We start from the raw sequence: 18,415 nt of genomic DNA on the forward strand, positions 1-18,415 counted from the left end.
AAAAAAAGAAAAAAAAGTTAAACTGCGCGGTCAGTGTAGATAAAAGAGACATACCCTGACCAGCCAGTCGTCCCAGGTCGCCCTGAGAGATCACTCGATGAAGTCGGGTAGCGCTCACGGATGACGTGTCGAAGGGTGTAGCCGGGCTTGCCCGTCTGTCGGTACGCACGGCGTTTCCCCCGAGCCTCTTCGCATCGCCACATCGCCACGACCGAGGGCCTTGGAAATCTTCTTCTCAAGGGCCTTCTGGTCGCGGAACTTCTGAATCAGAGGCTCGTGCAGCAGATACTGGATGTCCTTGGCGTAGTAAAAGGTGGTCGAGGGGGTCGAGGACTTGGAGACCTTCTTGCGGTTGCGAGGCTCGCGCGGGTAGATGCCCTTCCAGATGCAGAGCTTTCGGAAATCGGGCAGACTGAGCTGAAGCTTCTTGACAGCCTGGGTACGGGTCACGTAGTTCTTGGCCGCGCCGGCCTGGCCCTTCTTCTTGATTCTGCCCATGATCGATGGTCGTCGGAGGCTGGATTGATTCGTGTGGGTAAGAGAGGGGGGGGGGATGCCTGGTGAAGCTGAAGCTCTCCAGTTGTCCTGGCCTTTTTTTCCCGGCCTCCTTGAGGCGGGGCGCTTCTTTTTCTTCGACCGCCCAACTTTTTTTCCAATCGAGATTTTTCTGCCGCCCGTTTGGTGCATACGCCTGCAGTGGCCTCCAGACCGCCTAGGACATCGCCCAGAAAGGCTTAGAGTATCTGTTAGGGGCGAATGATTGGTCTGATAAGAATCTCCATCAACAATGTGGGTCTCACATATTGTGCATGCACCTGGCGTTGACTTGACATCTTCACCTGGAGCATTCCGATCTCGAAAGCTCATTGAACAGAAGGCAGATATTTCTCAATCATACTGCGAACTACCATGAGTTCTAACTCAAAAAAGAAAAAATCACTCTGAAAAATCACCAACTTGGGTCATGGATCTAGAAGCTCGATGCCATCAGACTTCGCTTCTTCCTCCTTGACCTCAGTCAGCATGCCTCTCTCGGCCCTCCTCTGCGTACACCAAGCCCCAAGCTCCCCCCAAATCACCTCTTTCTCCCTCGGCCCCAGAGTCGCCGCAAGTCCGCTCGTGCTCGTCGCGACGAACACTCTGGCCCCCTCCCACGGCCCCCCTTCCTCGCCGTCCCTCACCACCCCCATGTTCTCGCCCTCTTGCCAGCCGTACTCAAACTTCCCCTTCTTCATGCCCCTGCCCTTCCTGACCCGGAAGACTGCTTCCCAGATGCCCTTGCCCACGATGCAAGCCGCCTCTGGCCTCCACTTGGCAATCTTAGCCTCCAACACCGCAACGCCAGCGTCAAGTTCCGCGTTCCGTAGCTCGGCGCCGTTGCGGCTCGGGCGGGACACAATGTTAGTGAACCCGCACGCATATCGCTCTGGCAACGTCCGGTCTTCCGAGGCCGGCAGCAGGCGCGACGTGATGCCCGAGTGATACAGAAGCTTCCAGAAGAGGTTCGAGGGGTGCGCGTAGGCATGGCCTGTCGAGGCAGTCTGGATGCCCGGGTTGAGGCCGATGAAGAGGATCAAGAGGTTGGGTGCAATGGCGTCAGGCAACGGGGGCAGATGGGCATAGGTGGAGGGAGGCGCATAACGAGGAGTGGACCGCTTCCGTTTTATGCCCTCGGAAGGCGACGCCTTTCGTTTCGTCTGCCGTGATGGAGATGGTGATGGTGATGCCCGTAGCCTGGGCTCAGGCCTCAAGTTGCCTGCCTGCCCGAGAGTGGCGGCAACACGAACGCTGCGGCGGGGTGGTGAGTCTGTGGATGACGGGACGTGGATGAAATTCTGTAGGCGGCCATGAAAGCTGGCGGGTTTGGCTTCAAGGATGTCTTCCGTGAGCTCCTCGCTCTTGATCCCTTCGTCTTCGGCACCCATGGCGGGCACGGTAAAATGTGGGATACTGACGAGGCACCCCGCGGCTGTTACCTGGCGGTGTATGGACGGGCACTTTCACACTCACTTGATGATGCCAGGAATAGAACCTCTTGCTGGAGAAAGAAGTACAAAGGGGCGGTGAAGTCAAAGTTGAAAATTCTGTTCACGGGCAACTGTTCGGGTAGCTCTTGACCAACATCTCGTGGTCCAGCCTTGTAAGAGCCATTCGCGAGGCAGGCAAGTGGCGATGCTCCAGCCTGTTACATCGTAGGTAGGATGACTAAACAAACTTTGGACCCTGGATCGTTCCCGTCTTGCCCCCAATCACGCACCCACCCCCAAGCAGGTGGACCTTCGATGAAGCCAAACCTCACCCGACTGCTAGTCAATGACATCGCAATTCGAGCTGTCGTTCATCATCTTTCCGCTGCCATCACAACTTATACAGTGCTGATCTCGGCGTTTTGATCCTGCGGCACAAGCATCGTCAACAACTGGCGGAGCATGCCACCGCTGCTACGTGACAAAGCATGCCGCTTTCCTTGAGCTGCGCCTCTCTCGTTCCCCCGTAATATTTCGATGTCTGAGCCGTGTGTCCAACCGACCGCCTGGGCGATGGCCGCAGCATGAATTGCTAGGCAAGCTCAGAGTCGCAGAATGATCAAGGTGCACGCGTGCGGCACCGAAGAGCAATGTCTGCTCCGCCACCGCTACAACACCACTGTGACGACCTTGGCCATCAGATGGCACGAGCCGAACAGCTCATCCCGGCCCACAACACGACCAATACTGTCTGTTGGTCCCTGGACTTGGGGTCGAGATAACCTATTGCCGGGGTCGACATACTCTATGGAGTCACGGACTTGAGAAGCCAAGAGTTTATGAGCGTGCTCCGCCACAATCCCAAGTTCGAGGGCAGGCTACTTGACCAATGATACCCCTGCTGGCTCACCAACCCCGCCCCTCAGTTCTGAAAGATCGAGACAAACAGACAGCTCGAGACGCGAGGCCTCACAGCCAAGAGCCACGGCAGTGGTCATATATCTAGTGACGAGTGAGTCCCCTAGTATACTGGGGGAACACGACCACCTTGTCACAGCATCGACACTCTACGGTACCAAAAGCACTCGTCACAACACATTGCACAAGCCCATTGTATCCATCGAATGGACAACTCAAGCAACTCCCGACAAGTTCAGCCAGGCGGCCCTGACGCGGCTCTGCCCACCTATCACGAGCTCTCCAAACTTGAAGCTCAACCGCCGCAGCAGGCGGCTCCTTTCGCATCCACGTCTCAACCCGCAGGAGGGAGCCCGAATCCGGACACCATCGAGGCTCCTGGCCCTGCACACCTCCCGGGGTACGGCGAGGCTTCACAGTCGAAACCACCACAGTACGAAAGATACAAGAACGAGCCGCCGCCAGGATTCTCTGGCCGTGAGAACCAAAGGTGGCAGTACGCCCACTGGATCGTCGTCATGACTGTTTTCTTGGGCATCGGTCTTGGTGTTGGTATCTACTATGGCGTCGCCTCGTCCTGATGAGGAGACTAGAATATCACATGCGTGAGGCCAGATTGGACGCTGAGAGTGGTCGATCAGGGTTTGAAGGAATTGCGATGTCATGGAACGGGGTTTGCGATGTATTACGGGTCGGTGCAAATAGCGATGAATGATACCCTGGAGCTTTGGTTATATCTTTTACCATGCGGGAAATGGTCCCCCGTAGTGCCTAACTGTGTCCATTGCAAGAGGCCTCTCGCGTGACCTGGTCAATACTATCCCACGGCAAGGAGCGTGCCCTGGCGTGCCAACTGTCGTAGAGATGGGGAGGCTCAGGCGGTGTAAGTCAAGTACCTTACTTCGATACCGGTGTGTAGAGGAAGATCGAGACCAACTGACAAGGACATTCCGCAATCATCACCCATATCTTGATCGTAGCATTCCTATCCCAAGTGCCTTGATGACGATTACTTCAAGCATTGGCAGACACCCGCCTTTCTGAATCCCTTCAGTCATCTTGTTCCTTGATACCCTGCCAATTCGGTCCGACGACCTCTACCGCACCTCGCTCTCAGACTAAACATGCCGCCCCACTCGCCCTTCCGCCAAAGCCTCCACCCTCATCCACACTCTTGGTGCACTCACAACACCACGATGCCCCGCTCACGATTCTGAAGACCCTGCGTTATCCACAACCCCCATCCTCGCGCACGCATCTCGCTTCCGCAACGGTAACCGCCCGAGCCCGTCATCATGCTCCCGCTGCTTCGATTATGTCATCAAACAAGGTCAGGTGGCCGAGTGGTCTAAGGCGCTAGCTTCAGGTGCTAGTCTATTTCATAGGCAAGGGTTCGAATCCCTTCCTGATCATTTTTGCTGGTGCACGCTCTGTGGTGCCGATACGGACTTTTTTCTTTCTCGTTTTTGCTTGGTGACAGGCGCGAGTGATGTTGGCATGTTCTCATTTTTCATTTTTCTCGTCTGTGGGATGTAAACGGACCACGTTGCAGCGATGACATCTGGGGAAGGCTGTTCTGTTATCACGAGGTCACAATGATGCTTTGGGCGCCAGCTGAGCACCTCACACTCTTTTTTGAATTACGTGAAGGGCTCTTCTTCCAAGCAGTCGGATGAGCATTGTAGTATCGGTAATCCAATACCAGCTTCAAAGGTTCACCTTGCCGGGGCGAGCGACATCACCGACGTTTCTATGGGAGATATCAGCGTAACTGATCAGTCGAGTGTGCTTTGGTGGCAACAGTGATATGTATCTGAACTTCACTGGATAAAAGCTGTCGTCATTACATACCCGGATAGGCCAATACGACCGGGCACCCTGAGATTCCCGTCCTGTGTCATCTCAGCGATGTCGGTGTGTCCGATCGTTGCCTGTCGGGATGAGTTAACGGCCCTAGCTTTGGAACGAATTCTATATCTCAACACGCGACCTCTGTTGCGAAGAAGGTGACCATGAGAAACTCAACTTTTGGCGAGGCGCAGAGGATATTGAGTTTCAGCCACAGTACTGCATACATCGTAAAGCAACTGCTCCCGTGTCAAACCTTTGAGGCCCCCACACAAAGTCAACGAGACTCAACCTTAATTCACTGCAAAGCAAGCACGTTTTACACTTTCAGGAATCGCCTCGGGGGTATAATACGCCCATGGATTGATTTTGGGAACCACGAAGCTTAGGCGACGAACATGCTCGCCGCCCGAGTCCCCATGGGCGGGCACGAGAGACGTGGCACGTCCATCCTCTGGACGCGCCAGCCCGCCATCATGCCAGTCAAACACACAATGTAAACCCAAATTTCACATTAAGATTACTGATCGAAACGTTGATAGCCCGGATAGCCCGACGAGAGTCGTCTACCCGGGAGGTCCGGCACCGCTGGAACACCGGGCCAGCGTCGCCGGGCTGCTCGTGGACTTGCCCATCTACTCATCATTATCTACATAGTACCCATATTCTTGTTCTGTGGTAGAGCCGCATTACCGCCGTCCGAACTCATCTGGTGCTATTCTTATGTAGTACTGTGGTCCTGAATGTGCGTCTTCCCATTTCACCGGTGACAGACCTGAGCCGGATGCAACCTACTCGCAAACTATGCCTACACGGTCCATCCTTAGCGAACAAACTACCGACAAGTCTAAAGCAAGAACGATTCGGCCGCGAGGGGGCGTGTCGCAATCATGATGGATAATGCTAAGCACTGCTCAAATGGGCCCTGGCGCATGCTCAAGAGGACTTCGGAGCGCAATGACATCATCGGCACACTTGGTAGTCTCACGGCCATACACCCTAGCGGAGGAGAGCAGTCGAACCAAGTGGATATCTCATATTTACTCCGTAGCCCATGTCGGAAACCTCGCGCGACAGGAAAAAAAAATGTCCCGACATCTATACCAGTAGTTTTTGCCCTAGTAATACACAACACGCGCCTCTCCGGTACGTCCGGACAGCAAACCAGGAAATAGCTACAATAAAAAATCATACGTCATACGCCGCATCACCCCCACGTTATGCCTCCGTTTGGGTTTTCTTACGAAGACTGCCAAAGCGTCGCTTGAAGCCTTCACTGAAGCGCTTGCCGGCCGAATTGCTGCGGCCAATATCTGTGCTTTTGGAAAAGCCGACGGCCGGGGGTGAGTTGGAGGGACGGAGGGTACCGGCAGGTCCGGGCCTCCCATCGGCGGCATTGCTGACACTGCGCTGGCGAACCATACCAGGGCCGTTCTTACGGTGCTCCCGGCTGATGCCCGATCGCATCTCGTACTCGGCAGGACCGGCATTCATGGAATGGCGGAGACGCTTCTTCTCTTTGAGATCCTTCTCATACGTGTACGATGGCTCACCCTTGCCCTTGAGGTCGTCGGGGTGATATTTCTATAGATTGTGAGCGAAGGTCGGATGATTGGCGTCGAACGATACTCACAATGCCATCCCACCTCTTGTACGCGCCGCCAGCAGCGTCGGCCTCCCGCATCAGATCGGCGCCTTCCTCATAGTTCATGACTTTACCGGAAAGATCGGTGTAACCGGCGGGAATCGTGGCAGTGCCCTGGAGAGGCACATGCCTCTCTAGAGAATCAATGACATACTCCCGGCGTAGCCCTAAGCGCCTCCATGTTGGAATCTTGACGGCGTCGAGAGGCGAATACATTTTATTGCGGTTTCGCGAGGCGAGCGTGGCGTCATAGGGACCCCCGTGGTGGTAAATTCCGCCCATGGTATCCAGGCCGTCAATGATGTCCGTGTTGGGTCCATGGCGGCGGGTGCGCAGGTGCGGAGAACGGTCAGCAGCGCGCTGCTCGCGCTTGATAACGTCTAGCGGGCGGTGAGACATGTCGCCGGGATATCTCTGCGATATGGATTGGGGGCGGTGGAATCCTGTAACCGGGGTGCTGATGCTCCTCGTGTGCTTCTCGGGGCGTGGTGGGTGACTTCTCGAACCCGTGTGGTTGCGGGTACTGGTGCTGCGAGAGACACTGGTGTTGCTGGGAGGCTGGAAGCTCACGCGTATAGGACTTGCCGACGTGGGCGGTGTTGGCAGAGGGGTCTCGTTCTTTTTTGCAGTGGTGTCCTTGTTCCTCCTGGAAAAGGTTCGTAGAAGAGGGTCGGGATTCACAAATGTGCTGCCTGGACCGTCTTCTTGGCTGGGTTCTGGTGCTGTCAGGGGATCGAGGAGATACTGGTTGGCCTGATAATGATGTGGTTAACGATGGGAAGCTTGCGCGTGTGTGAAGTGTGGGACGGAATTGATCAGATGCAAGAGGAATGGCGGATAAAATGTATTTGAGGCTTGCGCGTCGTCACGCAACAAGATCAGGCCAGGCCCGTATTTACGTCGGCCAACGGGTTTGGGGCATTGGAGATGATGGTCCAAACCTGGGCTAAGGTAAGGGTCTGGGTGAACAGTGGCGCACCGCTGCCAACCTCACTGACGGAGAAGCGCCGGGCTGGTGGGGCCGGGGCTGATGGAGGGACGGTGCCCTCCCCTCGGGAGTCAGGGAATCGGGGAGTTGGGGCGGTCGCGGGCCCTTCCACAAGGCAGCCAGATAAACAAAATCTGCCAGGGACCAGCATCTGCGGTCAGGCCCCCAAAAGCTTGACCCCTGGTGCTTGTTCTGTTCTGGACCTCGGGCTGCGGGTCCCAAGGGCGCACGCGCGCGCAGAGAGTGAGGGGGGAAAGGGTGAGCAATTGGGGGAACCATGCCACCCACGCCTGACGGGAGGTGTGCTTGCTAGGATGCCAGCACCCCAAGGCAGGTCATTGGGAGCGAGTAGTATGACGTGCCGTGCAGACGTTTCGCGCAAAAGCACAAGAGAGAGAGGGAGGTGAGGGGGAGAGGACATGTGTCGCTGAGGTGCGAGGATCTGGGTGCGCGGATGAGGGGTGCCGGGGAAGAAGAGGGCAACGATGGGGAAGGCATAGAGCTCACCCAAGCATTTTCAGACGATTTGCTGCTCATCTTTGACCTCGCCATGGCGGCTTAATCGTGACTGTCGAGGTGTCGTCAAAAGCCAAGTCGATGAAGAAGAAGAAGAAGAAGTCGGTCGTTTCCACGGCACGAGTGATGGTATCGGCAGTCGCAAGGCGTGCCAATCGCTATCCAGGTTGCTTCAAGTTGTGAGACGCGAGTAAATGGTCGCCAGTATCAGCTCCAGTGAAGACGTCAAGACAGTGATCGGCTGCGAGGAACGGTCAACGGTGGACGTGGAAAGTGGAAGAGTAGGGCCTGGTCAAGCGGATGCGGCAGACACAGGAGCTTTAAGCATCACATTCTCATGGCATGGCACTTGCTCTTCTCGGCTGTCACGCTTTTTTTTTTGTTTCCTTCGATTGACCCAGAGGCCAACGTGACCCATGGGGCCCCTGCCGACCGACCTAGCTGCCATACCTTAGTACGCGGCTCGAAGAGACCCCTCTCCGCTAACGGGCTTTGAATGCACCTGATCACCCCTCCCCCCCCCTCCCCGTTCTCGCCCTTAGGCCTGTTGCCATTGGTTTGCGTTTGGGCATGTCATGTGTGGCAGCGGCGGGTCAAGCGGATGAGGACTTGCGTTCTTGCCTCTGGGGATGGGTGGTCTCGGTCCTGCAGCAAGCTGCGAGGGGCGCAAAGCAGGGGGAGTCGTGGTCTTGGACTTTAGAGGGAAGGTGCAGTAGGCGTAGTGGGCTGTGGCTGCCAACAGACCCAGCACCGAGACCCTTCCGGGGAGTGCCTTCCCCTCGTCTGCCGCCCCACCGAGTCGCTGTCTGACTCCTTTGACTCTGATGGTGGGCGGTGTCGACCGTCTTGGTCTTGCCAGTGAAAGGCATCAGACACCAGACGCCAGACATCAGACTTGGGACCTACAAGGCCTGCTTTCCATCTGCCGCACCAAGCTCGACCTCAACCTTCCGTCTTGCCGGAGGCATTTAGACGAAAAACAAAAGCAAGATGGAGAACCCAATTGGACCACGACACCTCTTTCAACAGGGGAACACCATGTGCATCGCCCCAGGAAAAAAAAAAAAGGGACAACAAAATCATAGCATGAACTCGCATCACCGACTTAGATGCCCAGAACATCGGCGACGAGGACTCCGCCTCCTGTCATCCTCCACCTCTGATGGTCCCCTCCACATCGTCCATCACACCGCAGCGCGCCCCCCCCCCGGCTTCCACGGGCCTGGAAGCCTTTCCATTTCCCAAGCGTGCTCATGCTCATGCGCCTGCCTGCACCTCCACTATACCCAACTCTTCCCCGAGATGCTTTGGTTCTTCAATGGACCATTCCATCACACCCGTCACCCTGACCCTCCAACATAGAGCATGGAGAGAAAGGCTGCTTACTGGAGAACGCTGGCCACAGGTTTGCCAGTGGCCAGTGGCCTAATGCCAAGATATAAGCTTCACAATGCAGTTGCATCCAGGCGAGATACTCTGATGAGCGCAAGCCCGCGTCTCACTCAAGCATTTGGTTCTTTCAGCCTCTGATCCATCCGGGCCAACTCGCTCGGCGTGTCTCGCTTGACCTCGTTCGAACCGTCCCAGCCACTTGGCCTTCTTTCTGCGCAAAGCTATGGCCACCACGCCACAATCCATGCATCGCGAAGGATCATCGGCGAGCTTGTCCAACATCAATGTGGACGGGCCAACGCCAGGCGTTACAGTTCTGTGAATAGATAGAATACAAACAGCACCGCACTCGAGACTGAGTGGCCATCGTCACGAAGCCTATTCTTGATTGCGCGCTGTCATTGCTGAGCTCTATCTAGCCTATGACCTCGAACAGCTAGGTGCCTCCGCACATGGTAGGCGCCTCCATGTGCGCCCCATCGAGATCGATGAACGCGTTTTCGATTCCACCAACTTGCGGGCCTAGGTCACCCTCGATCGCACACTCATCGTGATTCTGTCGCCAATGGCCAACCACGCGCGCGCACTGCCATCTGAGCTACATCAATCATTTGGTGTGCCTCTTGTCATCATTTCTTCCGGCTAGGTTTCCTCTTCAGCTGAAGCAGCATCCACGGTCCGTGACAAACGCCTTCTAGGGCTGTCAGACGGAACGAACCTCTGTCGAGAACCTGAGCAATGACCAGCAGCGTCTCTGTCTCTCCCCACTAGCCAACCGTTGCTGAACCTTCCGGCGAGTCGTTCCCTCAGCCCCGGAGTTCACTCCGTCTCGGTCGTATTCGCTCCATCGTGTCTCGTCGACCTCGTTGGCCCGGCGCAGGTCCGAACCGACTACCCCGAACTGATGGCACTCGTTGACTACTCCTCCGACTCGAGCGTCGTCACAGCCGATTCTGAGATCGCCCCTCCTCCGGCCAAGAAACAGAGATCCGGTGGCGGGCCCGATGGCAAAGTGGGCGAAGCATCCCATCCGACTGCCTCAGATCTGCCACCTCTTCCCGAATCATTTCACGATCTCTATGCCTCCAGTGTGCGCCAGAGTGTCTCGGATGACCCCAGCCTGCACAACGGCCGAAAGCGATTGACACCGCATATCGCGGGCAATTGGCCCTCCCACGTTTATATTGAGTGTAAAAGCCCTCCGTTTTCTTCCTGATCAGACCCTTAGTCCTAATTGCGTGCAGGGCATCCTACTATAGAGCAACATGCACTCTTGGTTGAGTTTCTTGACGCTGCCCAAAAGCAGCTCGGCACCACTCACAGGCTGCATTCTTTCCTGACCTCGGATCTGAACGCCCCCTTGCCACTTCACATCTCGCTCTCGAAATCCCTGTCACTGACCACCGCCAACAAGGATGGCTTCCTAGACGCGCTCACCTCGTCCCTGCGTACCACCTCGGCCGCTGTCAAAGGACCCTTTGCGGTCTCTCCCAGCGGTCTCGCCTTCTACAAGTCTCCTGACTCGGACCGCGCCTTCCTTGTTCTTCGTGTGGCCGACCCCAAGGCCAAGCCTCCCATTCCCGGTACGAGCGCCAACCCCCAGCTGCGCGAGCTTCTCCGTCGATGCAACATCGTGGCCTCTTCCCGCGGGCTACCCACGCTGTACGCGTCCAGAGACCAAGTCGAAGCCGCCAGTGAGGGGAAAGCTGACGCCGAGACGGACGCCCTTGTCGACCATGCCTTCCATGTGAGCATCGCCTGGACGTTCGCCCTACCCGATGAGGAGATGTGTATACGGACGTATCGCATCTTCCGCGCGCCCTCGTTCAAGAAGCTTCGGAACTGGGAGGTGCGCGTTTCGGGCGTCAAGGTGAAGATTGGCAACGTCGTGACGCATCTTCTTCTTGGCAATGGCAAGGTAGCCGGAGGTGGTCGTGGCAGCAGGGAGAGCAGTCGCAGCGCGAGGAGTCCGACGGGAGACGATTCTCCATATTGAAAGACTGAGGCGACAATTATGCGGGGGCGTATAGAGGACACGAGCGCAGCGGTAGCGAGAACGAGCATTCTAGACACATCAGGTCGGGCACATGGCATGGTGGAATGATGTTAAAAAAAATACCGAGGTGTCCAGTGGTAGGTTCATGATATATACGCCACTCTTGAACACGCAACTCTCCGATCTACCCAGACCTGAATGAAATGCTTCCAATTCCAAAACGCCGGCGTCCTTTTCAGACCCAAATGCTTTCATGTCGGTCTACTCCTACAGCTCATCCAAGTTGGGCCGCTCAAATTTCCATGTCCGCGGCGAGACGGGCAGGCCGAGGAAGAACTGACCGAAACGCTTCGTCTCGTTGCTGAGTATGTGCCAACTGGTTTGGTGTTAGTCAATTTCGTCACCTCCGACAAGCTGGAGACCATCACTTACAGTGTTCCGGGGAAAGAAGCCCACTGCACCAGGACCAACTTGGTCACCCGCATGACGAGCCTGAGCTCGTCGTCCAAGCTCTGGCTTACGGTGGCATTCTTATCCGACTTCATACCGCACTGGCTGCCTTTTTTCTTGGCGGGTGCTTCATCCTCGTCGTCGTCGTCCCCCCCACCCTCCTCCTCCTCCCCGTCATCTTCTTCCTCCTCCTCCTCCTCCTCGTAATCGTCATCCTCCAGGCCGTCCTCGTCGACATCAGATTCTTTGGCTTGTGCTCCAGCTCCCACTGGAGGCTCAACGTCCTCCTGAGAGAGAGACGAGACGCTCTCCAGCGCCTGCTGTTCCTCTACCATGCCCCTGAACTTGCCGATGGCGCGCAAAGAGCTGCTGATCCGCGCGTACGTGTTGAACAGCGCCACGATCTCGGTCCGCTTCAGCTGGGGGAGATCTTCGCTGGCGTTGTCGAACTCAAAGAGGACTTTGAGCGCCGTGCCGTAGCCCGCTGTCTGCAACTTGCCCCACAGGCGACACTTGTCACAGCCGACGCAGTCCATGACGCGGCTGACGTTGCGGAAGCGGTTGCGGAAGTCCTCCTTGAGCGATGGACCCTCGCCGTTCTTAAACATGAGGCTCTCATCGAAAATCTGGGGGACTGAAGCGGGCACCCTGCGTCACGGCCAGCACCTTGGCCCGCGTCGCATCATCTTCCGAAGGGTCGCCGGGTACAAAATGTATATCGTTCTTGACCGGCTTCGCCCTGGATAAAAGGTCCCAGCTTGGCAACAGCGCGAGTCACGAGCGCGTAGTTGAAGTACAGGTTGCTAATGCGGTCGGGGTGCTCGTGAAGTCGTGTCTTGTAGCAGGCGAGATTGGGCTGCCACTGGCCGGTGGTCTGGTTGAGGAAGTCCCAGCACAGGTGAGTGCTGATGCTTGCGTGCATACCCGAGATGACGCGGTAGAAGACACGCTTCTCGAGACACTCGTCTTGGGCTTCGAAGCCCGTCTGAGCCACAAATGGGGCGTTGGGATGCGTCTCGCGGATCTGCTCCAGAGCTTGCTGGCGTCCAGCGGCCTCCAGTATCTGTTTTAGGTCCTCGGCTGCGGGGCCAACCTTGTTAAGCACAGAGCTCTGTTGCGATACGCCAAGGGCGGCAGAGTTGGGGAACGAAGATCTCGAGAAACAGTTCTCCCGATAAATGGCATCCCAGACCTGCGCAGCACCGACGCCTGCGTAGCCAGTGAAGCGTTCAGGGTTTCGAAGGAGACTGACGTAGTCGCCCTTCGAAGAGGCGCTTTCGTCTTCGGGAACGCAGTAGTCGCGCTCATCGCATTCATCGTCGTACTCGAACACGCAGCTCTCTCCCACATTGGTGCCGAGGCCGTGTTGAAGGGGACGGTCGGTATTCTTCTTCGCCTTGGGGCCGGGATGTTTCGCCACTGGTCCCTCCAACTTGCCAAGTTCTGCTGAGCGCCAGACCTCTGGTATGTCCGCCTCGTCGTCCAGCGTCTCTACGGCGCAGGCAATGTTGCCGCACATACCATTTTCATCGTTCCAGAAGGGACACCTTTTGTTGAAGAGGTTGAGACGGTAGTGTGAGAAGAAGTCGGTCGTGGTGGTAAGGTCGTCGAGTAGAGGTTTGACAGCAAAGTTCAGCTTGTCGAGGGTAGAGTAGGAGGCGCAGGCGTCCGAGACGATGGCTTTGGGAGTTATCTGGTAGCAGGCGTGATTAGAAACGAAGACAAGATCTGGCACGCGCAGTGGCAGTACGGCGGGGGCTGCCATGGGGGTGGCAAGGAGCGTTGCGTACCGCGCAATCATCCTTCGAAACGTCGCATTGTGCAGGCGCTGCCAGGAGGGAGAAGACGGATAGATAGAAGAGCCTGCTGGCGGTTTTCATGGTGGGTTTATTGATACCCTCTGAGGGAGCAGTCGGCCGGCAAAAGAGAGTGCAATCAACAGACTGCTCGTTTGGGGTCTCAGTGAGAGAAAGCTTGTCGCGGTGGAGGGGTGCAGCGGCAGAGGCTGTCAGTGGGTTGTGTCGGATCGTGGCTGTTACGTCAAAGGGTAATGACGGCGAGGCGGATCTGGGGTTGGTGGAAAGGCTATGAAGGTTAAGGTTCGTTGAGCAGAACAGTCGAGAAATGAGCAGGAGGTCGAGGACCAAGGACAAAGAAGGGCCGCAAGGGATAAATTATGTACAGTTCAAGAAGAGGTCAATAGAAGAAGAGGACAGCAGAGTATGTGCAGGTGGCCCGAGACCGCGATTCGATTGTGGATGTCAATGGAATAAGTGGAGGGAGGGGTCTGGAATCCCGGACGAGTTGGAATGCGTGTGATGTGCGATGTGGCCTCAAACCACGGTTCGGTGGTTCGATGCGTCGCGATGAACGGGAAGCCAATGCACCATCAAAGTCCTTTTCTTTTTCTTTCTGTTTGTGCCTCGCAGAAACTCTAACAGAGGGGGATCAGATTGGGCGGAAGGATTGATCATCCAAATGGGCATGACGTTGGTCGCCCCTGCCTATGTACTTTAGGAGCGGGATAGGCGGCGATTCGGGCAAGTGCAATGTGTCCTCCAACAGAGTGGAAGGTCCGAAACCCTCCACGGCGACGGGGCGCCGGCAGCAGTTCGAGGCAAGTGCCACCGAAATAGGGAGCCACAGTCAGCAACAGAACATCAGGAGATACAGGGCGCATCGGCCGCTAAAATCTGGCGGTCGGCGCCGCCATCGTCCCATCGCGTGCTTGTCAGTCGAGCCACTCGCGCTGACTGGCCCGTATCCGTTTTGGGGGCGCGGGACGCATCTTCCACCAGGTAGGTATCTCGCCTGGCTTCTTGTCGTGGTCTAATAAAGCGTGCAGCCCAACAAGACAAGCCTTGGCTTGGCTCGGAGGGTTCCCAGATCCGGCTGTCCCTGCATCAGTCAAAACAGGACACTTTGCACCGAACACTTTAGGTGAGTGCTGCGGCTTGTGCTTTGTCTTTGCTGGACCATATTTATGTCGGTACATCGCACTGGTCGGAAGCGTGTCTCCTGGGACCTGGAATGTCTTGGTAGCGCTGTTCAGTAATCCGCCGGTTCCCCGGAGCTGCATCTGTCATACGCGCAATTGCAACATCTACCCATCTCAGAACCAGCCATGGGCCTTTCGGCTCCATTGCGGAGGGCACGTGTCCAAAAATCTTACGCCTCACCGTCAATTCACTTGTGCCACACGTAACTATCATGGCGGTATATAGACTACCCGAACGCCTTCATATCTACAAACCCTTTGCCTGCCATGTATGCGTCAGTCATTCAGGTGAGACAGGGTCTTGGCGTCGCCTCGAGTAGAGCCTTCTCCTACAGCATAGCCGCTTCAGAGTACTTCTGCCCGGGTCAAGCAAGGATTCCCAGACCGCAATCTCAGAAATTTGTACGACTCCGCCCAAAAAAAAAAAGATGCAATGCAGTTCTTCTCTCGTCAGAGCGAATTTGCCACCGCCGCCGCCGCCTTTGCTTCGAATCCGAGTGAGTCAGTCGGACGGCGGGTGGACATTGTCCACCCCCCACGCCTTTTTCTCGCCGATTCTAAAAAAGCAAGCCGTGGCGAGCAGAAAAGCAATCGTTGGGGTCGCATTTCGTCAAGGAGGGGGTTCGTCTCATTCCGTTCCGTTCCGCTCCGGTCCCATGTATAATCATCACAGCGTGGCCCATAAGGTTCGAGTAGTTGGAGTTTGGTTGGCGTTGGTTTTCTCTCAGGGGTTTTTTTTAAATCATTCTGTCGGTGAAGGGTTTGGGTTGGGGATGAGCAGGGACCTAGACAGGCTCGAATCACTGCGGGGGTTGGTAGTTGAGAGGGCGCTTGAACAGCAGAATATGCGGCTCCGGCTCGTGGACCTCATAATGCTCCCAGCCCAGACTCTAAAGCATCCGTCAGCGATGCGTCCTCCCGTTGCGGCCCAGGGAGGGGGGAAGCCTCGGCCCCCATCCCGGAAGGGGGACCACCAGTGTACGAACCTGCGTGATGCCAAGCGCGCGCCACTCCTCCTCCCAAAGAAGCTTCAGCGTGCCATTTTGAGAGTCGTGATATGCCTTGGGAATGGCCTTAAGCATGGCTTTGGGCAGCTGGACGTGGCGGTACTCATACTCGCTGTCAGAGTATCTTCGAAGATGTCGTGTCAGTAGTGAGCGGCGGCGGCGGCAGCCACAGAGGAACCAACGTACCGTGCCGAGTAGTGGATGGAATCAATGTATTCTTCCAAGACGGCCCGCTCGTCGTCCGAGAGAGTCCTCGGGTGGGTGTTGCGGCGGCTCATGTCGATATCCATGACGACGGGATGCGGGGTGTGGCAGGTTGGTATGAGTGTTGCGAAATGGCGAGGGCGGGGCAACTCAGGCGCAGCGAAATACGATGGCAGCACAGGCGTGCGGTATCAACAGGTGGTCTCCCAGCGTTGGAGTGTGTATCTGAGTTTGTTTTGGGCAGAATAGGAGGCCAGTCGAGTCGCAAGTCGCGAGGTCAGGCGACGGAGTCGGTAAACAGACTGCTTCTGCGGGCGGGGTAGGGTGGGCAGGTGCAAATGTCGGTTGAAACGCGTGAGCAGTGCCGAAACTAAGGCGACGCTGAGCGGCAGAGGGCGTGAGGAAGCAGCAAAACGATGCAGAGCTAAGCCAAAGCAGGGCGGAGGGGTCGCGAGAGGAATGCGAATGTGCAAACGGGTGTTGTGGTGTTTCCAGTTCAGAGCGCCCGGTCTTCAGAGAAAGTGTAAACAAAACTCCAATGGGGAGCCAGAGCCAAAAAGATCGTCGCCGTCTTTCGACATCCACTGCTGTGCTCGGTCCAGCGAGCAACGTACAGGGGTCTGGGGGCCTGGTGTGGAGGGGAGAGCACATGGCTTGTACCAATGGATAGGCAGAGCCGGAGGGATACATTCTGGCGGCATCTTCCGAAACCAGGCCGACGCCGGTGGCCAGCTCCCCTCGATTATGCCGGGCGGTGAGACTGGCCTTTCACAGTCACGTGTGCACATGCATTCTCACACGCAGACCACCCTCCAGCCTCCAAGGAACGGCAGCAGGGAGACCCACCCGCTCCTGCTCTCATCCTGTCCCTGCCTGCACCTACCTACCAGATCGATCCAATGCGCTAGCGCTCCGAGCTCGACTGACTGTCGCGCTACTACCTCTAACCTCTGTCTTTCCTGCCCCAAGTGCCAGCTCCTGCCCGTCACTCTCAGCGCACGCATCCCCAGCCAAACGCGTCGGCGACAGCTACCTCAAAGCACTTCAATTCCCACGAAGCCCACTGTAGCCGCAAAGCACCACGCAGGGGACTAAGCCTGCTGCATGCGCGTGAATTCGCCGATAGTCTGCGCCGACTCCCGCCAGCACTGCGCATAGCATCGCCATGGACAACAAGCGCAAGGCCGGCTCTGCGAATGCGGTCTCCGCTGCAGCTGAGCAGGACGAGCGCAACAAGAAGAAACAACGGCTTGCAGAGGTGAGTGCCGCCATATCTTGGATGGGCACAATGCGCACCTTTACACAATGACGCGCTTGGCTTTCAAGCGTGCATCACCTATCATCTCCTCTCGCCATTGTGTCTTTCCATTTTCCCCATGCCTCCATTGACGACGAGAGCTGGTGCAACCTTGTTGATGATGATAGCGGGAAATGCACGTTCATTTGCTGATCATGTGCTACAGAAATACAACTTTAAGGAGCAGCCAGAAACACGCGAGTCAACTTCTGAACATGGTCTCTTCTTCCTGGAGTTGGTCCGTCGAACCTCTGACAAGAAGTATGTATATCATTTATATGATTATGCTGAGAATGGAGATGAACTGACTCCCTCGTAGTGGACGTCGCGTCGCAGGATACTTCGAAACACTTCCGCCCCGTGCCGAGAATCGCGATTACTACAAGAAGACGAAGATGCCCATCTCGCTCGAGATGATTGAGCAAAAGTTGAACAACCATGAGTTTGCGACCCTTACGGAGGTGGAGAGCTACTTCAAGCGCATGGTCAGCAACGCCAAGGAGTACTATTCCCGCAACTCAAGCACTTTCGAGGATGCCGAACGTGTGCGAAAGGCTCTTAGCAATCACATGACGAAGGTCAACCCCGCCTATCACCGTGGCGACGGGTACACAGCATTTCCCACGCCTATTCCCTCCGAGCTTCAGAACGCCGAGGAGGAGGCCCCCGAGACCCCTGAAGAGTCGGCTGACGAGGAGGGGGAGGAGGAGGAGGAGGAGGAAGAAGATGATGCTGCCGCAGATGATGACGAGGATGACGATGACAGAGATGCCGATGTCGAAGATGACGGAAAACCTCAGCGGTCGGGTCGACCCTCGATCATCTTGCGTCGTGGTTCAGCTCGCAAGTCAGCTGCAAGCAGCACCCCCAACGCTACTGCTACGCCTCGATCTGCCAATCGCAAAGGCGACGATGTTTACGCTGATATTCCTTACAAAGAGTGCTCCTTCCAGGAAGCACAGGAGAAGATTGTTGAAGAGTTGATTCGCAAGACAGAAGACGAGTAAGTCCCGAATGTCCACACATGGATAATATTTCAACACTACTGATCATGATACGGCAGCTCCGATGAACCCCAGTTCGAAATATTCCTCAACTTGCCCTCGCGGTCGCTCAAGGACTATTATGCACATGTTTCCAACCCACTCTCTATCAAGAAGCTCCAGAAACGCGTCAAGGGCGTTCAAGG

The 18,415-nt window shown here is 56.3% G+C and overlaps 10 protein-coding genes and 1 non-coding gene across 11 annotated transcripts in view; 5 read left to right on the forward strand and 6 right to left on the reverse strand.

Moving 5' to 3' along the window:
* Nucleotides 1–498, reverse strand: part of VDBG_07390 (pescadillo) — a gene marked incomplete at both ends in the record, with an annotated part of 1,995 nt that extends 1,497 nt beyond the window's left edge. The window contains 2 exons of the mRNA XM_003002773.1: nucleotides 55–82; nucleotides 170–498. Coding sequence (XP_003002819.1) covers nucleotides 55–82; nucleotides 170–498 — 357 coding nt within the window. The remainder of the gene's footprint in view (nucleotides 1–54; nucleotides 83–169) is intronic.
* A 464-nt stretch (nucleotides 499–962) lies between these two features.
* VDBG_07391 (G/U mismatch-specific uracil DNA glycosylase) lies at nucleotides 963–1,925 on the reverse strand (the record flags this gene model as incomplete). The annotated part of the gene is made up of 1 exon (XM_003002774.1): nucleotides 963–1,925. The coding sequence occupies one exon, from the start codon at nucleotides 1,923–1,925 to the stop codon at nucleotides 963–965; it is 963 nt and encodes a 320-aa protein (XP_003002820.1).
* Nucleotides 1,926–3,091: 1,166 nt separating this feature from the next.
* VDBG_07392 (predicted protein) lies at nucleotides 3,092–3,466 on the forward strand (the record flags this gene model as incomplete). The annotated part of the gene is made up of 1 exon (XM_003002775.1): nucleotides 3,092–3,466. The coding sequence occupies one exon, from the start codon at nucleotides 3,092–3,094 to the stop codon at nucleotides 3,464–3,466; it is 375 nt and encodes a 124-aa protein (XP_003002821.1).
* A 748-nt stretch (nucleotides 3,467–4,214) lies between these two features.
* VDBG_15158 lies at nucleotides 4,215–4,297 on the forward strand. Its single transcript has one exon. It is a non-coding gene; the product is annotated as a tRNA-Leu (tRNA).
* Nucleotides 4,298–5,750: 1,453 nt separating this feature from the next.
* Nucleotides 5,751–7,169, reverse strand: VDBG_07393 (conserved hypothetical protein; the record flags this gene model as incomplete). Its single annotated transcript, XM_003002776.1, has 2 exons — nucleotides 5,751–6,317; nucleotides 6,367–7,169. 2 exons carry the CDS (start codon nucleotides 6,775–6,777, stop codon nucleotides 5,952–5,954), a joined length of 777 nt encoding a protein of 258 aa, XP_003002822.1.
* A 1,251-nt stretch (nucleotides 7,170–8,420) lies between these two features.
* On the reverse strand, nucleotides 8,421–8,850 carry VDBG_07394 (predicted protein; the record flags this gene model as incomplete). Its single annotated transcript, XM_003002777.1, has 2 exons — nucleotides 8,421–8,733; nucleotides 8,789–8,850. 2 exons carry the CDS (start codon nucleotides 8,848–8,850, stop codon nucleotides 8,421–8,423), a joined length of 375 nt encoding a protein of 124 aa, XP_003002823.1.
* A 1,328-nt stretch (nucleotides 8,851–10,178) lies between these two features.
* Nucleotides 10,179–11,270, forward strand: VDBG_07395 (conserved hypothetical protein; the record flags this gene model as incomplete). The annotated part of the gene is made up of 2 exons (XM_003002778.1): nucleotides 10,179–10,374; nucleotides 10,519–11,270. 2 exons carry the CDS (start codon nucleotides 10,179–10,181, stop codon nucleotides 11,268–11,270), a joined length of 948 nt encoding a protein of 315 aa, XP_003002824.1.
* A 267-nt stretch (nucleotides 11,271–11,537) lies between these two features.
* VDBG_07396 (endoplasmic oxidoreductin-1) lies at nucleotides 11,538–13,485 on the reverse strand (the record flags this gene model as incomplete). Its single annotated transcript, XM_003002779.1, has 3 exons — nucleotides 11,538–11,646; nucleotides 11,703–12,354; nucleotides 12,450–13,485. The coding sequence occupies 3 exons, from the start codon at nucleotides 13,483–13,485 to the stop codon at nucleotides 11,538–11,540; spliced, it is 1,797 nt and encodes a 598-aa protein (XP_003002825.1).
* Nucleotides 13,486–13,844: 359 nt separating this feature from the next.
* VDBG_07397 (hypothetical protein) lies at nucleotides 13,845–14,522 on the forward strand (the record flags this gene model as incomplete). Its single annotated transcript, XM_003002780.1, has 2 exons — nucleotides 13,845–13,940; nucleotides 14,286–14,522. The coding sequence occupies 2 exons, from the start codon at nucleotides 13,845–13,847 to the stop codon at nucleotides 14,520–14,522; spliced, it is 333 nt and encodes a 110-aa protein (XP_003002826.1).
* A 996-nt stretch (nucleotides 14,523–15,518) lies between these two features.
* VDBG_07398 (cyclin-dependent kinases regulatory subunit) lies at nucleotides 15,519–16,015 on the reverse strand (the record flags this gene model as incomplete). The annotated part of the gene is made up of 3 exons (XM_003002781.1): nucleotides 15,519–15,608; nucleotides 15,705–15,849; nucleotides 15,912–16,015. 3 exons carry the CDS (start codon nucleotides 16,013–16,015, stop codon nucleotides 15,519–15,521), a joined length of 339 nt encoding a protein of 112 aa, XP_003002827.1.
* A 1,079-nt stretch (nucleotides 16,016–17,094) lies between these two features.
* VDBG_07399 (conserved hypothetical protein) overlaps nucleotides 17,095–18,415 on the forward strand; it is a gene marked incomplete at both ends in the record, with an annotated part of 2,622 nt that continues 1,301 nt past the window's right edge. The window contains 4 exons of the mRNA XM_003002782.1: nucleotides 17,095–17,187; nucleotides 17,393–17,487; nucleotides 17,546–18,229; nucleotides 18,290–18,407. Coding sequence (XP_003002828.1) covers nucleotides 17,095–17,187; nucleotides 17,393–17,487; nucleotides 17,546–18,229; nucleotides 18,290–18,407 — 990 coding nt within the window. The remainder of the gene's footprint in view (nucleotides 17,188–17,392; nucleotides 17,488–17,545; nucleotides 18,230–18,289; nucleotides 18,408–18,415) is intronic.

This window comes from Verticillium alfalfae, genomic scaffold (assembly GCF_000150825.1).
Source record: "Verticillium alfalfae VaMs.102 supercont1.9 genomic scaffold, whole genome shotgun sequence".
Classification (NCBI taxonomy): Eukaryota; Fungi; Ascomycota; class Sordariomycetes; order Glomerellales; family Plectosphaerellaceae; genus Verticillium; species Verticillium alfalfae.